We start from the raw sequence: 16,961 nt of genomic DNA, 5'->3' as shown, positions 1-16,961 counted from the left end.
AGGGGGCACCACGGCCACAACCACGCACACGCGTGTGCAAGCCCACGGTTGGACGGAGCCCCCCCCACCCCCCAGAGGCCGGGACCCGGGCCGCAGCCGGCTGTAGTCGCCAAATCCCGGCACTTTGTGCAGTTCCCCGAGGCTCCTCGCAGAGGGAGCGGTCACGCAGCTCATCCCCACGCAGGATCTGATGTGGGCACTCGAGAGGGGAGCAGCGGGTGGGAATCACCCCGGTCGCGCCTGGAGTTGGGGCTCGGGAAGGCCTTCAAGGGGCTCAGCTTGGCGGCCTGGGGGGGCTGGGGGGAACGGCCGCAGCCACGGCTCCCGCCTGGCTTCCAGGTGGGTTCGGATTCCTGTGCCTGAAATCAGGGAAACGGGGTTTTTGCAGAGTAAAGAGTAGGGGAGATGATGGGAGGTTTGAAATGCTGGAGGCAAGAGTAATCCCAGCTGGGAATATGGCCGGGAACTTCGCTGCTTGCCCGCAGAGCGGGATGCGGGTCCCTGGGGCGGGAGGAGATGGTTTCTGTGTGTTTGTACCCGCTGGATCACTTGGGCCATGCCTGGGAGCAGGGAGGACTTGGCAGCCCCCGGAGTCCCGTCCCTCCCTCCACAGTGGCAGGGGTTTTTCAGAAGAGCAGCAGGGGAAGGTGCCAAATTCAGAGTTTTGTCCTAATTCCCTGGAAATCCCAGCCGACAGATTTTTTTTTTTTTTTCTCCCTCCTTCCTTTTCTCTTGGCCGTGAGGATTTGCAAGGTGCTTGGCTGCAGCCCTGCATCCCCGGGTGCCCTGTCACCCTGCACCGCTTCCCGGAGGCAGGCATTCTCCCAGGAAATCCCCCTGAGCTCCCACTCCTCCTCCTCCTCCTCCTCCTCCTCCTCGCAGGCAAAAAGCTGCCATTAGAAATCCGCTCTCTGTTTAAATTTAGACGCCTGCATTATCTTGAATTTGGATTTATTAATTATTTGCATCTGGTTCATATCAAAAAAAGTTGAGCAATGCAGATGTCCTGATTTCGGCATCAGCTTGGAGGAGAAACACAAAATTTGCCAGCATTTCTATTGTCTCCTTAAACAATGGCCCGTCAGAAGCAGCCGGGAATTACGATCCCCCTCGCAGGGGTCTGACATGAGTTAAGCATCCATCCAACTTGCGTGAGCTCCTCGCTATGGGTGACTGCTGCTCATTTCCCAGCCGTAGAGATTAGTCTAATTAGCAGAGCAAATCTGGGTAAGGCAAGCTCTTGTAATTAGTAATCAGCTGGATGTTTCCACACACTTTCTTTGCCTGAGGGGTAGAGGGGAGTTTAGCGGATGGCCCCGTTTTGGAGCCGGGAGGAACTTTGGAGAAGTCAAGGTGAATGGAACTGGAGCTGCTGGTGGCACTGGTGGCTTTCCTCGCTCCCGGGTGTTGCTGCATCCCATTTGCCCATCGGGACCTTCTCGCCCAGGGGAGCCTGTCAAGCAGAGGGTGGAAAGCAAAGGGATGGACCCGTCTGTGTCCCCAAACCACCCCAGCACCGCCTCTTCCCGTAGCCTCCTGTCCTGGATCATGGTCCGAGTGACAGCGGTGGCCCCGGTGGCTCATGGCTGCTCTTTGGGACGTGTCACCTGAAGATGGGAAGCCAGCAAGATGCTTCTCAGCAGCTTGGCCAGGCACAAAGGTGACGTCTCCGTCAGCAAGTGCTTCATGGAGGTGGTTGTGTGCTCATGTCTTGTCCATCCCGTCCTTCGCTCGGGGAAGCTTCAGGCTCTGCTGCTCCGGAGGGAGAAACGAGGTGTAAGGGACGTGACACAAGGGGTGTTTCAGATGGATGAGCCGTCACCTTTGGGTGGTCACACCCAGGGTCTTCCGCGCTGGACCAAAGTTGAAAATGTATCACAAACCCAGTTAAAACCAGGTGTGAGACCCCCAGCCCAGGACCAGAGGGTGGTTCCTGCTGGGAAGGGGGATAATCCTTCCCATGCCGTGATAATTGGTGTTACTGGGCTAACGTGGAAGCTTCTGTGAGGGAACGTAATTAATTAATATTGATTAACAGGTGTCCCCAGCCAAAGCTGAAGCTGCAGAGACTGATTTGTCACCGCACTGGGAACACGTTTGTGCTGGGGTCACAGCGGGGAGGTTTTATACCCCTCAGGACTGAGTCCGGAGGAGGCTTTGCAGCTCTGGACTGGGAGCTGCTGGTGGGTACTGGGATGGTGACAGGGTGTTCTCCTGCTAGGAGAGACCCAGAAAGACGCCCAGCAGCTTTTTGTCATGTTTTTTCTCCCTGGACACCTTTGATGTGTTAGCCAGGGGGGAGTGGGGGGGGAATTGAAGCAGACTGAGAAAACTAGGAAAGGAAGAGGCACCACACAGGCGAGGACACGAGGCCTCAAACCACCCCGAGCGTCCGAGATGCTGGATGCCCCACGCACCACCGGTGCTGCTCCCCCACTGGTTTTGCTGCTCCTCGAGCCGGGACGGGGGTAAAATGGGGAGCTGGTGCCTGGGGGCTGCTCCGTGCGATCCCCTCCCTGCCCCGAGCCGGGGGCGGCGTTGGAGGTTAGGCTGAAAAAGGGAGTTATTTTTAAGCGTCACATCTCGGCACAGACTGTCATTACCATTCTCCGTACCTTCCCCGGTGGGTGGGGAAGCCGGGGGGGGCCCTCTCAGCACAGCTTGGCGTGTCCTCACACCCAGACTGCGCCTGGGTCCCCCTTCCCTGCGGAGGGGGATTTTGGGGGAGCTCAGCCACCACCAGCTTTGGTGTCACGGGCTTCCTCAGGGGCTTGGACAAGACAGAGTGGGCTGCTCTGTGCCTTGGAGTTTGGGGTCTCACCCATCACCGCAGCCTTTAAACACGCTGTGGGTTTTGCTGCCTGATTTGTCACAGATTTCAAAATCAGTTTATTCCTGAAATCAGTAGAGTGGCTTTAAAGTCACAATATTTGGGGGGAAAAAAGAAAAAAGGAAAAAGGGGCAGCTTTCTGTTTGTCAAGTGTTTCTTGAGAGTTCATTAGAGCCTGGGCTGCTCCCGGTACCAGCTCCTCAGGGGGATGCCCTGCAGATGTGATGCACAGGACACTGGGTGCAGGATGGGATCACGCCCCGGGGACGGGCAGCGCAGCCCGGGACAGCAGCGATGGAAACGCTCTCCCTGGGGAGATGCTGGGTGGTAAATCCCTGCTGGCGTGGTGGAGTCCGTCCCGCAGCAAAGCCCTTTCCAGGTATGAGCCAGGCCTGCTCCTGGAAAGATAACTGGCAAGGGGGATAAACCTGAAAGGGGGAGGGAGCTGCCCTCAGTGCTGCCCGCACTTGGCCCTTTTCCACGGGGTGTTTTTGCAGCTCTCCAGCACGTCACCGAGCTGGCTGGCCGCTGGCTGGCATCTCCCAGGCACAGCACAGCCCCTCATCCCTCAGCTGGAGGGAGATTCCTGAGGCCAAATCTGCTTTTTGGTAACCCGTGGCATGCTGCAAGTTCAAGCTGGCAGCGTGTTCGTGGCATCCCAAGGGGTGCAGGGAGCCACCTGCAAGAGGGACTCTTCCCACGTCCCGCTTTGCTCCGCTGCTGTCGGATGCGTTGGGGTTTAGTGTCAAATTTTAGGAGCGTCTGTCTGAAGGCGGCAGGAAAGGATTGGGGTGGGAGGGTGAAGCCAGCAATATGGCTTTGTGATGGGGGGGATTAGAGAAATATTTGAGTTTATTTAATGCCGGGCTTATTGCGGGGATTGGAAGCTTAACTCTGAACCTGGCAGCAGAGCAGCCCTCATCTCCCTCCATATCGCTAACGGCGTTTACATTTCTATACTGACATTCGTTCCTCCCCACCGGGAGTTGAAACCTCAAAACTGGAGATATCGGTCTGGTGAACCACGGCTGCCTCCGGCCTGGAGGGAGGTGGCCGGGAACCCTGAGCCGAGGGACCGGGGTGTCCCCCTGACCCGGCAGCACCCTCGGGACCCCCGTCCCTGCCCTCCAGCTGGGCTGTGTCTGGCATCGCTGCTCCAACATTGAATTAATCCGTTCGCATGAGTGTCGGCGTCTGGGAGTTGCAGAATTGGATGGCAGCACTGGGGTTTATATTTTTTTAATTTTTTTTTTCTTTTTAAAGAGCTTATATAACCTTGGGGATTCTATTAATAAAAATAATGGTTTTGAACTCTGGGAACAACCAGCCCCGGCGATGAGCAGTTAAATGCTCCAACTTCAGAGAGCGGGCAGCTCTCGGGCACGAGGAGATAAGGGGAGAAGCGCTGGGGACAGGAGTGGTGGCAGGGGCTGGGGAGAGGGCGAAGGGGATTCCCTGCCTGCAGGCAGATGGCCGGCATCTGCCTGAACCTCCTGCCCTGTGGCTCCATCCCTGTGCCCGGGGGAAGGGAGTGGGGCCGGGGGGGCCGGGTCTGGGGCTGGCCCCCATGGGTGCGGGGTGGATGGGCACCCTCGTGTCCTGCTGCGCCCATTTTTAAGCGTCCCAGCTCGCACAGTTTAACGCCGGGGCCGTATCCAGCACAAAATTGTGGGAAGAGCAGCAGGCACGGCCCAGGTCAGCGTCACCTGGACCCCCCACGACACCCTGGGTGGGACCCCGGGAGGGGGCTCGTGGTCCCCAGAGATGCTGGCTTTGGCCCCTGGGGGCTTGGGCAGGTTCAAGGAGGTAACGGTGGAACTGGGTTTAAAGAGGTGTGTTCAGTGCCACTTCGGGGGCCGTGAGCCCTGGGGGGTTCTCATGTTCCCCCCCCCCAGCAGGTAACAGAGAGGCTTTGCTTTGCTCTTGCAGTTTAGAGGGGTCTTACTATTTATTTTTTTTTCATCCCTAAGTTGCCAGCAAGGCGTTTAAAGGGTTTGATAGAAAATTAAGAGAGATTGACTCTGAGATGGTAATTAGAGAAAGCTGGGACATAACCTAAATGAGGGCACTTGGAAGCAAAAAAACCCCAGTCCTTGGGATGTGTTCAAGTGCCTGGTTGTTTCCCTTTAACAGCAAAATACTTTAAAACTCATTTTTCCTCTCAGGGTGAACTCTGCATTGGGTTTATTGTGTTTCCCCCTTTGCAATGCGGGATTATCAGCTTGTTTCATAGCAAGGTTTAACACTCCACTCACTCAGCAGTGGGCTGTGGGTTTGGGTTGTTTTGTTTGGGACTTCTTTTTTTTTTTCCCTTTAAATCTCCCCTATTCAGATTGTCACAGCTTGACAGCCTTGTGCCAGGAACACACTGTCATCCTGAAACTCATATCTTTAATTCCCTTCCTCTGATGCTAATAACACCTTAAGATGATTAAGACTGGGGAAAAAACCCTTAGTATCTTATTTTTCTGCTCTTGGTGATGCTGGTTGCTGGCTCGCGGTGCTTCATTCATTTGGGGGAGTAAATTAGCGCGGTCACCCTCCTCCTGCCTTCCCTTTGCCCATGCTGGGGTGTTTCTCCCTGGTTTTACTTTCTGGCTTTTAATTGCTGAATATCAATGCTGCCAGGCTACCCAAACGCTTTTCTTTTGCAATTTAAGATGCCACAGTGCGGCGAGCCCCCTCCCGCAGCATCCCTTGGCTGGGGGCCACCCTGCAGCGCTCCCCGCTCACACCGGTGACGTGGCCCCGGCCCCGGTTTGGGAGCAGCCCGGGCAGTGTGCCCGGGACAGCCCCGGCAGTGCCAGGAGACGCGGGCGAGGGCACGGACACGCCGTCCTGCCCGGGCTGCACAGCCCCGGCCCACACCACCGCCCAGCGCTGGGCACACAGCAGCGAGCAGCCAGGCTGCAAGCACACAGATTCCTGTCAACGTCAGGTTATTTTTTAATTTATTTTTTTTTAAAGGTGTTTTCGGTCTGGAACATGTTCAGAGCGTGTTTTAGCTTCCCCGTATCGCGGGGCACCGTTTACCCTGTGCACGATGGTGCCAGCCCAGCTGACGCTTCCCTGCCAGGCTGGTCACCGGCTGGTTTTGGCAGCAGCTCCAGCACCTTCTTGCTCATCTAAGAAAGGAAGAACTGGATAAAATGAAATACGCTTTGGAAAGCCCTGGAAATCCCTGGATGTGGAGCTTTACCTTGGTGTGTGCGAGGGCAGGACCCTGTGGATGCACCGAGCAGGTCGGCTTCCCCCTGGAGCAGGAAACAGCAGCAGATCAGGAAAAATGCCTCTTTCAGCTTGAATCCTGCTGGGTGCTGGGTTGGTGGGTCCCATGGTCTGACAAGCGGCTTGAGTGTGATGGGATGTTGCTTTTGGTTTTTAGGTCACGTTTGGATAGCGAACTGAGAGAACGGGGGAACTGCATTGTTTGCAGGGCCCCGTGCGGTGTCAGACCTTTGGTTTGGGTTTCCACGTGCAGCCGTGCCTCAGTTTCCCCAGCGGGCAAATAAATGGCCCCTTCCCTCACTGCTGTCAAGCTGAGCTGGCTGCTGGAAGCCTTTTGGAGGTGTAGTGGGATTTGGTGACCCAGGACAGGTCACTTGGGCTCCCCGATGCCAGTGATGTCTCTGTGTCGGTGCAGCGCGTGGCACAGCGGGGTCCCAGCCGTCCTCGCTGCCCTGTGCCACCCAGGGGGTTCAGGATATGAGTTCTGAGGCTTTGGCAGCGCGGGCAGAGGGAGCTCCTTAGCCCTTCCACTGCTCTCGAACGGGGAAGAGAAGTGGCTAGAGGAAGGTAGGCAGGGGCAGGAGGAGAGCAGAGTTGCTGGCCCCTGACCGGTGCAGCCTGTGGGTTTGGTGTCCCCTGTGCTCCCGGCATCCCCCTGCTCCCAGTGTCGCTGTGGTCCTCACTGGCTGGATGGTTGCACTCAGAGTTGTGGTCAATGTCTTGATGTCCAAGTGGAGAGCTGTGATGAGTGCTGTTCCTCGGGGGTTGGGGTTGGCACCGGTGCTGTTTCACAGCTTTGTTGGTGACACGGACAGTGGGATCGAGCACCCTCAGCACGTTTGCTGACACCACCGAGCTGTGCGGTGTGGTCACCCGCTGGAGGGAAGGGATGTCATCCGGAGGGGCTGGACAGGCTTGGAGGTGGGATGTGCCAACCTCATGGAGTTCAGCAAGGCCAAGGGCAAGGTCCTGCCCATGGGTCGGGGCAATCCCCAGCACAGACACAGGCTGGGTGCTGAGTGGACTGAGAGCAGCCCCAAGGAGAAGGACCTGGGGGTGTTGGTGGGTGGAAAACTGCCTGTGAGGCAGCACCGTGCGCTGGCAGCCCAGAAAGCCAGCGGTGTGCTGGGCTGCACCCAGAGCAGGGTGGGCAGCAGGGCCAGGGGGGGATTCTCCCCCTCTGCTCCGCTCTCGGGAGACCCCCCTGCAGGGCTGGGTCCAGCTCTGGGGCACCAATAGCAGAAGGACACGGACCTGCTGGAGCGGGGCCAGAGGAGGCCACGGAGATGCTGGAGGGGCTGGAGCCCCCCCTGTGAGGACAGGCTGAGAGAGTTGGGGGGTTCGGCTGGAGAAGAGAAGCTCCGGGGAGACCTTAGAGCGGCCTCCCAGGGCTGAAAGGGGCTGCAGGAACGGGGGGAGGGACTCAGGGGTGCAGGGACAGGGTGAGGGGTAACAGATTTAAACTGACAGAGGGGAGATTTAGATTAGACACAAGGCAGAAATTCTTCCCTGTGAGGGGGGTGAGGCCCTGGCCCAGGTTGCCCAGAGAAGCTGTGGCTGCCCCCTCCCTGGAAGGGTTCAAGGCCAGGTTGGACGGGGCTTTGGGCAACCTGGGCTAGTGGAACGTGGCCCTGCCCGGGGCAGGGGGGTGGAACTGGATGATCTTTAAGGTCCCTTCCAACCCAAACCTGTCTGTGGTTCCATGACTCTGTTCCCAGCACCCCCATGCTCCCAGTGCCCCAGACCTGCAGACCCTCACTGATGCCTCTTCACCTTTTTCTCCTCCCCATCCCGCAGGAAGAGCGGCCAAGCTGGAGACGATGACGGTCGAGAGCGCTGAAACCAACGGACCCATGCGGGAGCTGGAGGCCGGGGGGACGAAGCCACAAGTGCCCCCCGCCCCGCCCCGGCGCCGGGGCCGCAGGCTGCGGCACAAGTCACCGCCGGAGGTCCCCGTGAAGGGGCAGCTCCGCATGCGCTCGCCGTCAGGAGCCTTCGTCATGGTGGGCATCTCGGTGGTCCTGGTGGGCATGACCATTGCTGTGGTGGGCTACTGGCCCCACCGGGGACCCGCGGGCACTGGGGCCAGCATGGGGAATGCCAGCACTGCGGGGGACATGAGGAGGGAGGTGGCTGCCGGGCGCCACGTGCCCCACAGCGAGAAGCTCAAGCTGATCGGCCCCGTCATCATGGGCATCGGGCTCTTCATCTTCATCTGTGCCAACACCATGCTGTACGAGAACAGGGACATGGAGACCCGCAGGCTGATGCAGAAGGGGCTCTACTGCATGGCGGGGGGTCTCCCCGAGGGCTCTGGCCCCGAGGTCGGGCACTGCCAGCACGGGGACGGCCAGCCCGTCCCCAAGGCCAATGCCGAGTGTGTGGAGGGCTGCTACCAGGTGGATCTTTCCTGCCAGCCCTGTCCCGGCCCCGGCAGCAAGTGGTCTGACTGCTACGGCCCCAACAGGCTCCAGACCACGGCCGAGTTCCTCCAGCACCCAGCAGCATCCCCCGCCGCCTCCCTCCTCAGCCTCCGCTCCGGCACCTCTGCCGAGGCCAACCTCAGCCTCTCCTGCCACGCCGGAGCCGAGTCCCTCCTCTCCTCGGCCGTTGGCGCCTTGGCGTTGCCCATCATCAAGCTCAACAACCGCTTGCTGGATGCGGCAGCGCGGGGGGCTGGTGGGAGGGTGGAGGGGGGCCCCACTGAGCCCCCCCGTGAGACACCACAGCTCCCCCAGGCTCCACTCTCCGGAGGCAGCAGCATCACACCCCGTGGCCAGGACTGTGGTGGTGGTGGTGGCCACATCATCATCAACGTGGATGGCAGCTGTCCCCGTGCGGAGCCGGCGGTGGCAGAGCTCAGCCCCGATGTGCAGCTCCACACGCCGGGACATTCCAAGTCCCTGGACCTCGGCCAGCCGGGGGTGCTGCTGGTGGCCCCCATCAAGGACCGTAAGAACCGGAGCTGGCCCCGGCTGGACCACATCAGCCTGGTGGGTTACGCCAAACTGGAAAGTACTGGCGAGTCCTCGGACCGGCTGCTGGAGCCCAGCGAGCCCCCGAGCCGGGGCGAGCCCCGACCCAGCTCCTGGGTGGTGGGGGTGGAGCAGGGCACACAGGTCTGACATCCCCAACGCCCTTGGGGACCGTGATGTCACCATCCCTCATCCTGGCCCCCAGCACCCACCAGCGACCCCTAAACCCCACGTCCAGGAGGGGTTCAGTGATGGCGTTTTTAAGCAGATGCCAAGAAGGAGGTCTCAACCCACTGCTCCTGGGGGAGGACTGGCCTGGGGTGGGATGTCCTCTCCTGGCTGCCTCTCGACAGCTTCCTGGTGGATGCCCTTGGCCTTACAAGCCCTTCTCCTGGTGGCTTTTCCAGAGGAACCCTCACTTTGAGACCCACCACAAACTGTGGGATGGGGACGTGGGGATGGGTGAAGCCCCACCAGTCCTCACAGCACTTTATTTCAGCGGGGTTGGGTTGGGGGGATGTTTTGGGGGAGTGGGGTCCCCTTGACCAGCCTCCACCCACCAGAACACTTGCTTGACCAGAGCAAAGCCCAACGGGGCTATTAAATACTATCTCGATGCCATGTGGTCCCACCTTGCCTCGTCGTCTTCCCTGCGAGATGCTCGGGATGGGCAGCGCCCCCGTGGCAGCCGGGCCCGGAGGGTCTCCGAGCCCTTGCTGCCCCCACCCAGGCTCAGCTGGAGAGAGTAAGGAGGCTCTATTCTGCTGAATTTTTGCAGGGTCAGGTGATAAGCTGAAGGTTTTGGGATTGTTTTTCGCAGAGTCGGGATGCAGAAGGTGCCCGGGGGAGCTGCAGGCGATGAGCAGGGTGCTGCTGCCCACCCTCCTGCTCTCCAGGCAGCCGCAGAATTAAACTGGAGTTGCTGGGGTGTAACGGTTCCCAAAACCTGTCTGTGGATTGGGGTTTATTTGTGCTGTTTTCTGCTGGGGTGAAGCAGGAGGAGGGATGTGATGGGGCAGAGCGGTAAGGGTGAGTGCTGATGCTGGTTTTGTTGGGCCCTGTTGGGTGCTGTCGCGTTATTTGGTGTCTTTTGGATGGAGAACAGGAGTGGCACGGGACAAGGCCAGAGAGATGGCTTTGGCACAGGGGAGGCGAGATCCCCAGAGAGCCGGTAGTGCAGAAACAAAACCCTGGGGGGAAAAAAAAGGGGCATAGCAGAAAAATACAGTAGGAAAATGTGGATAAAATGAAAAATGAGAAACAGGATTCGCTGTGTGGGGTAAGGATGTGCTGCGGGATGCAGCTTGTGTCCCATCTCCAGAGGCAGCTCCAGGCTCAGCAGCTCAGAGAAGGGCAACGTCGGCTGCCCAGTTTTCTTGCAAATGATCAATTTTTGCTCTAGCATTTCTTTCCCGGTCCTTTCCCAGGGCCTTTGCCATGTTGGTCCCCAGGGAAGGCGTGGGCTGGTCACTGCTTTGGTGCTCAGCCCCGATTCCTGTTGATTCCCCCAGCACGTGGCTGCGATGTCCCTCCAGTGTCCCCCCAGGAGGGCTCACGGGGCCAGGGGGTGAGGAGGTGTCAGGTCCCACTTGGCCGTGGCACAGCCACGAGGCAGCGATGGCGGGGCTTGGTTAAAGTAAATAGGAACTGGAGGAATATCCTTCACCTTTGTATTTTTAAGGCAGGGGCTGGAGTGTCTCAGCTGCGCCACCAGCTCATGTGAACACAGGGACCAGGGTGTCATCCCATGACCCTGGGAGATGCCACACCAGGGTTCCTGGTCATTCTTCCCAAAAAAACCCCTTTTTTTAACACCGAGTCCATCTCTGGCTCTGGTGGAGGCCCAGGGGTGGTTGGGCACCCACTGCTGGCGGGCGCTGAGCCTCGGGCAGCTGCTGAGGGCACGGAGGGGGCAGCATCCCTGCAGCCCCTCTGTGGCAGGGTACCCCTTGGGCAGATGGCTGAATCTTTCCAAACCATCTTTTTGGTCTTTGCCTGTTTCTTTTCCCCCATCTGTGGGGAGATGTCACCTACCAAAAAGCAGAGAAGGATTTTTTTTTTTGCAGCAGCAGCTTTGCCATGTCGAAGCATCCGGCACCAACTTCTTCCCAGACACCCGAGGCCCACCCCTGATCCTGCCCTCCGCATCAATCCAGGAGTCAGTGGTGCCCCTCATGCTCTGATCCCTGCCCTGATCCTGGTCTCCAGCCAGAAACACCCCATCCACCCACAGCAGCTGTGTCTGCTGGTGCTGGGGGCTCTGCCCCAGCTCTCGGGCAGGAGGAGCCCTGGGATGCCGGAGGGGGTCAGAGGATGGATCAAGTGAAGGGACGAGGACAGCTTTGCTTTCCAGAGACTTGGGACGCTTCAAAATGTGACGTTGCAGCTTAGATGGATCTCTGCCTTTCCAAGACCAGAGCCCACCGTGGTGCCTGGAAATGGCTGAAACATGTTTTATCTGTATGAAATGTTTTGGGTTTTTTTTATTCCTGTCTCTGCTTCTCCCTCTCTCCCATCTGAAGTGAGCACAGAGCCTCAGACCTTGCAAACCTCAGGGACAACATCCTTCTCCAGAGCAAAACACCTCTGCAGAATGGCTTAGAAACTGCCTTTTCTGGCAAAAATATATTCCCAGCATAAGTTTCTAGCAGCTTGGAGACTGATGTCCCCCTGGCCTGGAACCATCCCCAGCTGGGGGGTTTGTCACCCATTTTTGTCACTCCATGGGGCTGGGGACAAGGGCAGGGGCTGTGGGAGCCAGGCAGGGTTGTGCTGATGATGCTGTTGCCGTTCACTCAGCTTTTGGCACCTTCCACGTCTCCCCACATTACCACCGGGGCTGGGAAATGGCAGATTAAACCCTGCAAGAAACAAAACTGCTCCATGCTCATTTTAGAAAAGCCAAGGTTTCCATAACTATATTTTTTTTTTCTCCTTTGGAAAACTCAGCATGTTTTGTTTCAATTTTTATTTTTACTTTTTCATTTTAATTTCTATTTTCCCTTTCAAACAGGAGCTTTGTGTCCTATTGGCCTGGAGCAGATCTGGCCCCATCTCCACCTTTCCCCCTGCTCCTCCACCTGCTGCCAACCTGCCCCATGCCAGAACCCCCCTTCTCTGGCGCTGCTGAACCCCTCTTTTCCCAACTAAGCTCCCCCCACACCCCTGCAGTAGTTTTTTAACTCCTTTACAAGAAAAAGCCGTCTCTCTTCCTGATGCAAACTCTCCCAAAGAGGTTGGGTACCAGCATCCCCCTTTGCAGGGAGGCAGAGCTGGGGCTGACGCCTGCGGTTTGGGAGTCGGTAGCATCCCCGAGGTTTTGCTGGGAGTGATACCAGCCCGCAGCTCAGCTATTTATTTGGCTACTTAATCTCAAAATTATTTAGGCACTGGTTCAATGCAATAAACAGCAACAACAAAAAGTCACCAGCGGGGTCTGCCCTGAAGCAGCATCCCAGGGGACGTGCCAGGAGGTTGTTTTTAGCTGAAAATAACTTTTCATTTGGGCCTAACCAGCTGCAGCCAGAGCTAAGGCCAGGCCCTGGGCCACGCTTCGGAAACCAGCAGCAAGAAATTGGAGCCCAAAATGCTGCCAGGAGCTGCTTCAGGGCTGGGGGCTTTTGTTTTAATTTTTGGCCTTTGTTTTCTGTCTGGGGCTCAGCCCAGCCTCAGGAAGTGGCTCCAACCCAACATGGCAAATGATGGGGGACAAGAGGGGAACCCGCCTGCAACATCTCCTGCCGGGACCGTGCATGCCCACCAGCATCCTTCTCCTGCCCCAGCACCTGCCCCAGCATCCTTCTCCTGCCCAATTTGGCAGCATCCTCCAGGGAGACATTTCTGAGCCACGTAGGGATCGTTTCAAAATGCAAAGCTGCTTTATTAATTAATCCAGTGGGGTGAGAAGGCCCACGCTCTCTCTCTGGGGAGAGCGTTATCGGCACATCCCTTACCTGCAGCTCTGCTTGCAGATACGGTTTCAAGAGCATTTGTGGGATTTTAACAGCGCTGATTTCAATGGGTGGATGTAGATTAAATGGCCAGCTTTATCACCCACCAGTGTATCCCCACCCCAGGAGGGGCCTGCTGCAGGATTCCTACTAAGAGAAGGAGGATTTCACCAAAAACACCAGCAAAAGAAAATAGTGGGGTTGTCCCCAATGCTGACACGTCCAGGCTGACCACTGGTGTCCCTTGGGCCACTGCAGCAGAGGATGGAGGACGGAGAGGCCCCACTCATTGCAATTATCCCCACACCACTGAGGGACCTTTGGGCTGGTGCACGGCTATGGGACAGCTGTAGTTTGGGCCAAAATTGGACAAAATGTGGGAAATGGGTTGGGGGGAACTGCTGCTGTAGGCTGTGTGTGGGAGAGATGCCCTGGGGAGGGTGCAGACCCCACCAATAGCTGTAAGAGGGTCTCATGTGCCCAGGGCCACCCCAGACAGTGCCAGTGGGACTCAAGGTTCGCTGCTGGGACACCCCCATCCCCAGGGGAGGGAGTGTGGGGGGGTAATAACAGCCTTTCAACCACCTCTTTAACAGGGCACCTACATGGGGCTGGAGCCAAGGGCTGTGCAGCTCAAATGGGGCAGGGCTGGAGCTGATCCAAAAACATCCCCCAAAGAGGTAAAAAGGGGGGGACAGGGAAGGGCCAGAGCAGCCGCACCAAAAAGCAGCAGATCCCAATTGCAAAGGATCCAGACCCAACCCCCCCACACACCCCTACGGCCACACTCAGCCAGAGCAGCCACAGCTGGGGGTCGATCGCCCCCACCCCACACCTGATGCTGCTCAGCCCAGCGGATCCCACCAAGCTGCCAGCCCTCGGGCTGGTTTGCAGCCTTTGCAGCCCTTCCTCCCCCTCCTCCTCCTCCTCTTCCCCCTGCAGTGAGGGAGGCCACAGCCATGACTCTGCTTGGCTGGTAAATCCTTCCTTAAGATTTAAAGTCTCTGCGAAGGAAATCGCTCTGCGAGCGGCCGCGCACTTGTAGTGCAGCCAGGGAATGTAAATGTTGGTGCATTATTTAGGGCGAGTGCTCTCTGCTATAAATCTCCTTCCTGAAGTGCTGGGATGATGAAGTGTCGGGGCTTTCCGTGCCGGGGCTGAGGCCGATGTGACCTGTGAGAAGCGATAGTGTGGGGCTTTGCACATTATCTCTAGAGATGGGGACCCTGGAGCAGGGCTGATGGGGTGTGGATGTGCTCCCCGGTGCTATAAAGTCTTGTGACCTCTTGGTGTGGTACATAGGGTGCTGCTTTTGGATGATTTGTTTTTTAAAAAGGGAACAAATGTGAGGCAAAGTGCCTCTCTGCATGAATGGGCCAACACTGAGCCAAGGGCACGCGTCTTGTTGCTTCCCGGGATGGGGCTGGAGCTGGGCTAGGTTTTGGGGCAGTTGCTTGATTATTTTTTTTTCTTTATTTTTTTGGCTCTTGTGAGTTCGGGGGTGTCCTTCATAGACTCCCTGCCACCCCAGACTCTGCACATTTCTCCTGCTGCAGCAACGGGCTGAGCAATGTGGGCCTGATGCCCCTGGGGCTGGTTCTGGGTGGGACAGTGTGAGCTGAGCTCCAAAGTCCCCCATCAGCTGTTATCAGCAACTGCGCGGTGTGTGCTGTCCCGACAGCCCAGGGCTGGAGCCCAAATCCTCGGGGCTTTGGCTTGGAGTCCACTGGGAAGCGCTGCCTGTGCTCCGGCAAACTAGGGGAAGGAAAGGATGTGTGGATAATGTGATCTGTCTGGCATGCAAGGGGTTAACTGGGGCTGGGGGCATTTAAGGGCTGGGAACTTGGGCTTTGGGAACCATTCCCACCTCAGGAAAACTGTGGCATCTGGAGAAGCCTGGTAGGATGTGTGTGTTGGGGGGCAGCAAGGGAATGGTGGTGCCTTGAAGTTGTTCTGCCCCAGAGCTGGAGCAGCGTGTGGGTCGGGAACACCCCAGAGCCCCTGCGTGTGGCTCCCTGGGGGCTCGGCGTGCCCAGCTCGGAGCCTGGACCAGCCTCGGCGGGCAGGATGGGCAGGGGCCCTGTGGCTGCCTGCAGGAGGTGAGGTGTAGCCCCTCGGCCTGGCCGAGCTGGGGCTGATAGAGCAGAGAGCAGCCATCTGCTCCTGGACGTGTCCCGCAGGACAGAGCTCCCGCGGCTCCCAACGCTGCGGCCACCCGAGATGGCCCCTGGGTGCCAGAGCTGCACCCACCCCACTGCCTGTCCTGGGCGAGCGTCTGGGCGTGGGTTTGTACCAGCACAGCTGGCCCTGTTGCTGCCTCGGCTCCCACGGCGGCAGCTCTGGAAGTTTCCCTGGCGCCGGCCGAGGGCGATGGGACACGTTTGGCGGGTGTGTTCCCTTCCACGGGGTGACGGAGGAGCCGGGGAGCAGCCGCTTCCCCCTCCCCGGGCTTTGGAGGGGGAGGCGAGGCGGCAGCCATGGGGCGGGCTGCAGGGATGCTGCTGCACATCGGGGGGTGATCCTGCCATTGGTTTGGTTTTCCAGTCTCCCAGGGGCTGGCGTGGTCCCCGGCTGCTCTGCAGAGCGATGGGGATGCTCTGCTCCCCCAAACCAACTTGGGGGGCTGCTCCTGGGGAGGCATTAAGCCCGAGAGGGATGGGGACAAAGCAGGGACAAACCCGGTGCCACCACCCCAGCTGCTGCAGGACAGAAGGTCACTCCCTGCCTCTGGCTTTGACTTTTCCTCTGTGCCTCAGTTTCCCCACTTACGGAGCTCAGGGCTGAGCCCGGTGTGTCCTACCTGCCCCGTTGCAAATGCAATTCTCAGAATCACAGAATCGTTCAGGTTGGAAAACCCCCTCGGGATCATCGAGTCCAACCCTCAGCCCGACTCTACAAAGTTCTCCCCTACCCCACATCCCCCACACCTCACCCAAACGACCCTTAAACACACCCAGGGGTGGGGACTCCCCCCTCCCTGGGCAGCCTGTTCCACTCTCTGACCACTCTGTCTGGGAAACATTTTCTCCTCCTGCCCAGCCTGACCCTCCCCTGTTGCAGTTTCCAGCCGTTCCTGTCCCTGATCCCCCGGGAGCAGAGCCCAGCCCCGGCCTCTCTGCAGTGTCCTGTCAGGAGCTGCAGAGAGGGATGAGGGCTCCCCTCAGCCTCCTCCTCCTCACACTGAACACTCCCAGCTCCTTCCCTGGCTCCTCACAGGATTTACTCTCCAGCCCTTGCCCAGCCTCGTCGCCCTCCTCTGCCCTCGCTCCAGTTTGAGCCCTGTTTACCCCAGACCCCGAACCACCCTGAGCTCTCCCATCTAGAAGCGATGGAGTCGCTCCCCGCTGCTTGCCCGCCTCCTGCCGCAGTTCCCGCCGGGGCCCTGAGCGCAGCCCTGACCCCGGGGCCCCGCACTGACCCGCCACGAACACAACTGGCTGCTGACGCCCCTAAACCAGGAGAAACGACCTAAAAATAACGCGGGCTGGAACGAGCTGGTGTTTGAACGGGAACTTCCTCTTTCCCGCTGATGGCTGCTCCTCTGGGTCCCGGGTCGGCGTCTGGGATGGAGACCCGAGGAAGGACCAGGGATGGGTGACAAAGGGAAAAGGCTTTTGTGGCTCCTTCCCTAAGGATGGGACCTTTGAGGTGGAGCCGTTGCCTTCAGTGTGGGATCTGGGGGCTGGAGCTGGCCTGAGGCCACCCAGGAGCCTGGGCTCAGCCCCCTGGGAGCTGCGGGCTGCTGCTGGTATTGGGGCAAAGGGTTTGCTTGTTGTTTTTTTTTTTTTAATTTTATTTATTTGCATCTCTCTAGATTGCCATGGTGTTTGTTTACCTAATATTTTCCCCTGCTTGTAGCCAGGCAAAGCACCACGGGGCTCCGGGCTTGGCAGACTTTGCAGTTGAGAGAGGGAAACTGAGGCACAGGGCTAAAGGGAGGCGACAGGGCTGCAACCTCCAGCTCTGGCTGTTGGGGGG

General features: G+C 58.4%; 1 protein-coding gene across 6 annotated transcripts in view; it reads left to right on the top strand.

Annotated features, from left to right (window-relative positions):
- The window catches only part of TMEM200B (transmembrane protein 200B), a 23,563-nt gene extending 14,271 nt beyond the window's left edge, over window positions 1-9,292 (top strand). For 2 of the 6 annotated variants that reach the window (XM_026863537.1, XM_026863536.1), the window contains exon 2: window positions 7,856-9,292. In XM_026863537.1, the coding sequence (XP_026719338.1) occupies window positions 7,879-9,183 (1,305 nt within the window). In that variant the 5' untranslated portion in view covers window positions 7,856-7,878 and the 3' untranslated portion in view covers window positions 9,184-9,292. Of the gene's footprint in view, window positions 1-5,671; window positions 6,073-7,855 lie in introns of those variants that run through there. The other 4 variants (XM_026863538.1, XM_026863534.1, XM_026863535.1 and 1 more) reach the window with 4 other exon arrangements.
- Window positions 9,293-16,961: the final 7,669 nt, after the last annotated feature.

The sequence above is a fragment of the Athene cunicularia genome, assembly GCF_003259725.1.
Source record: "Athene cunicularia isolate RWA chromosome 23 unlocalized genomic scaffold, athCun1 chr23_part2, whole genome shotgun sequence".
In the NCBI taxonomy this organism is placed as follows: Eukaryota; Metazoa; Chordata; class Aves; order Strigiformes; family Strigidae; genus Athene; species Athene cunicularia.
The sequence above is the reverse complement of the archived record's forward strand: the minus strand, read 5'-3'. Positions and strand labels throughout refer to the sequence as shown.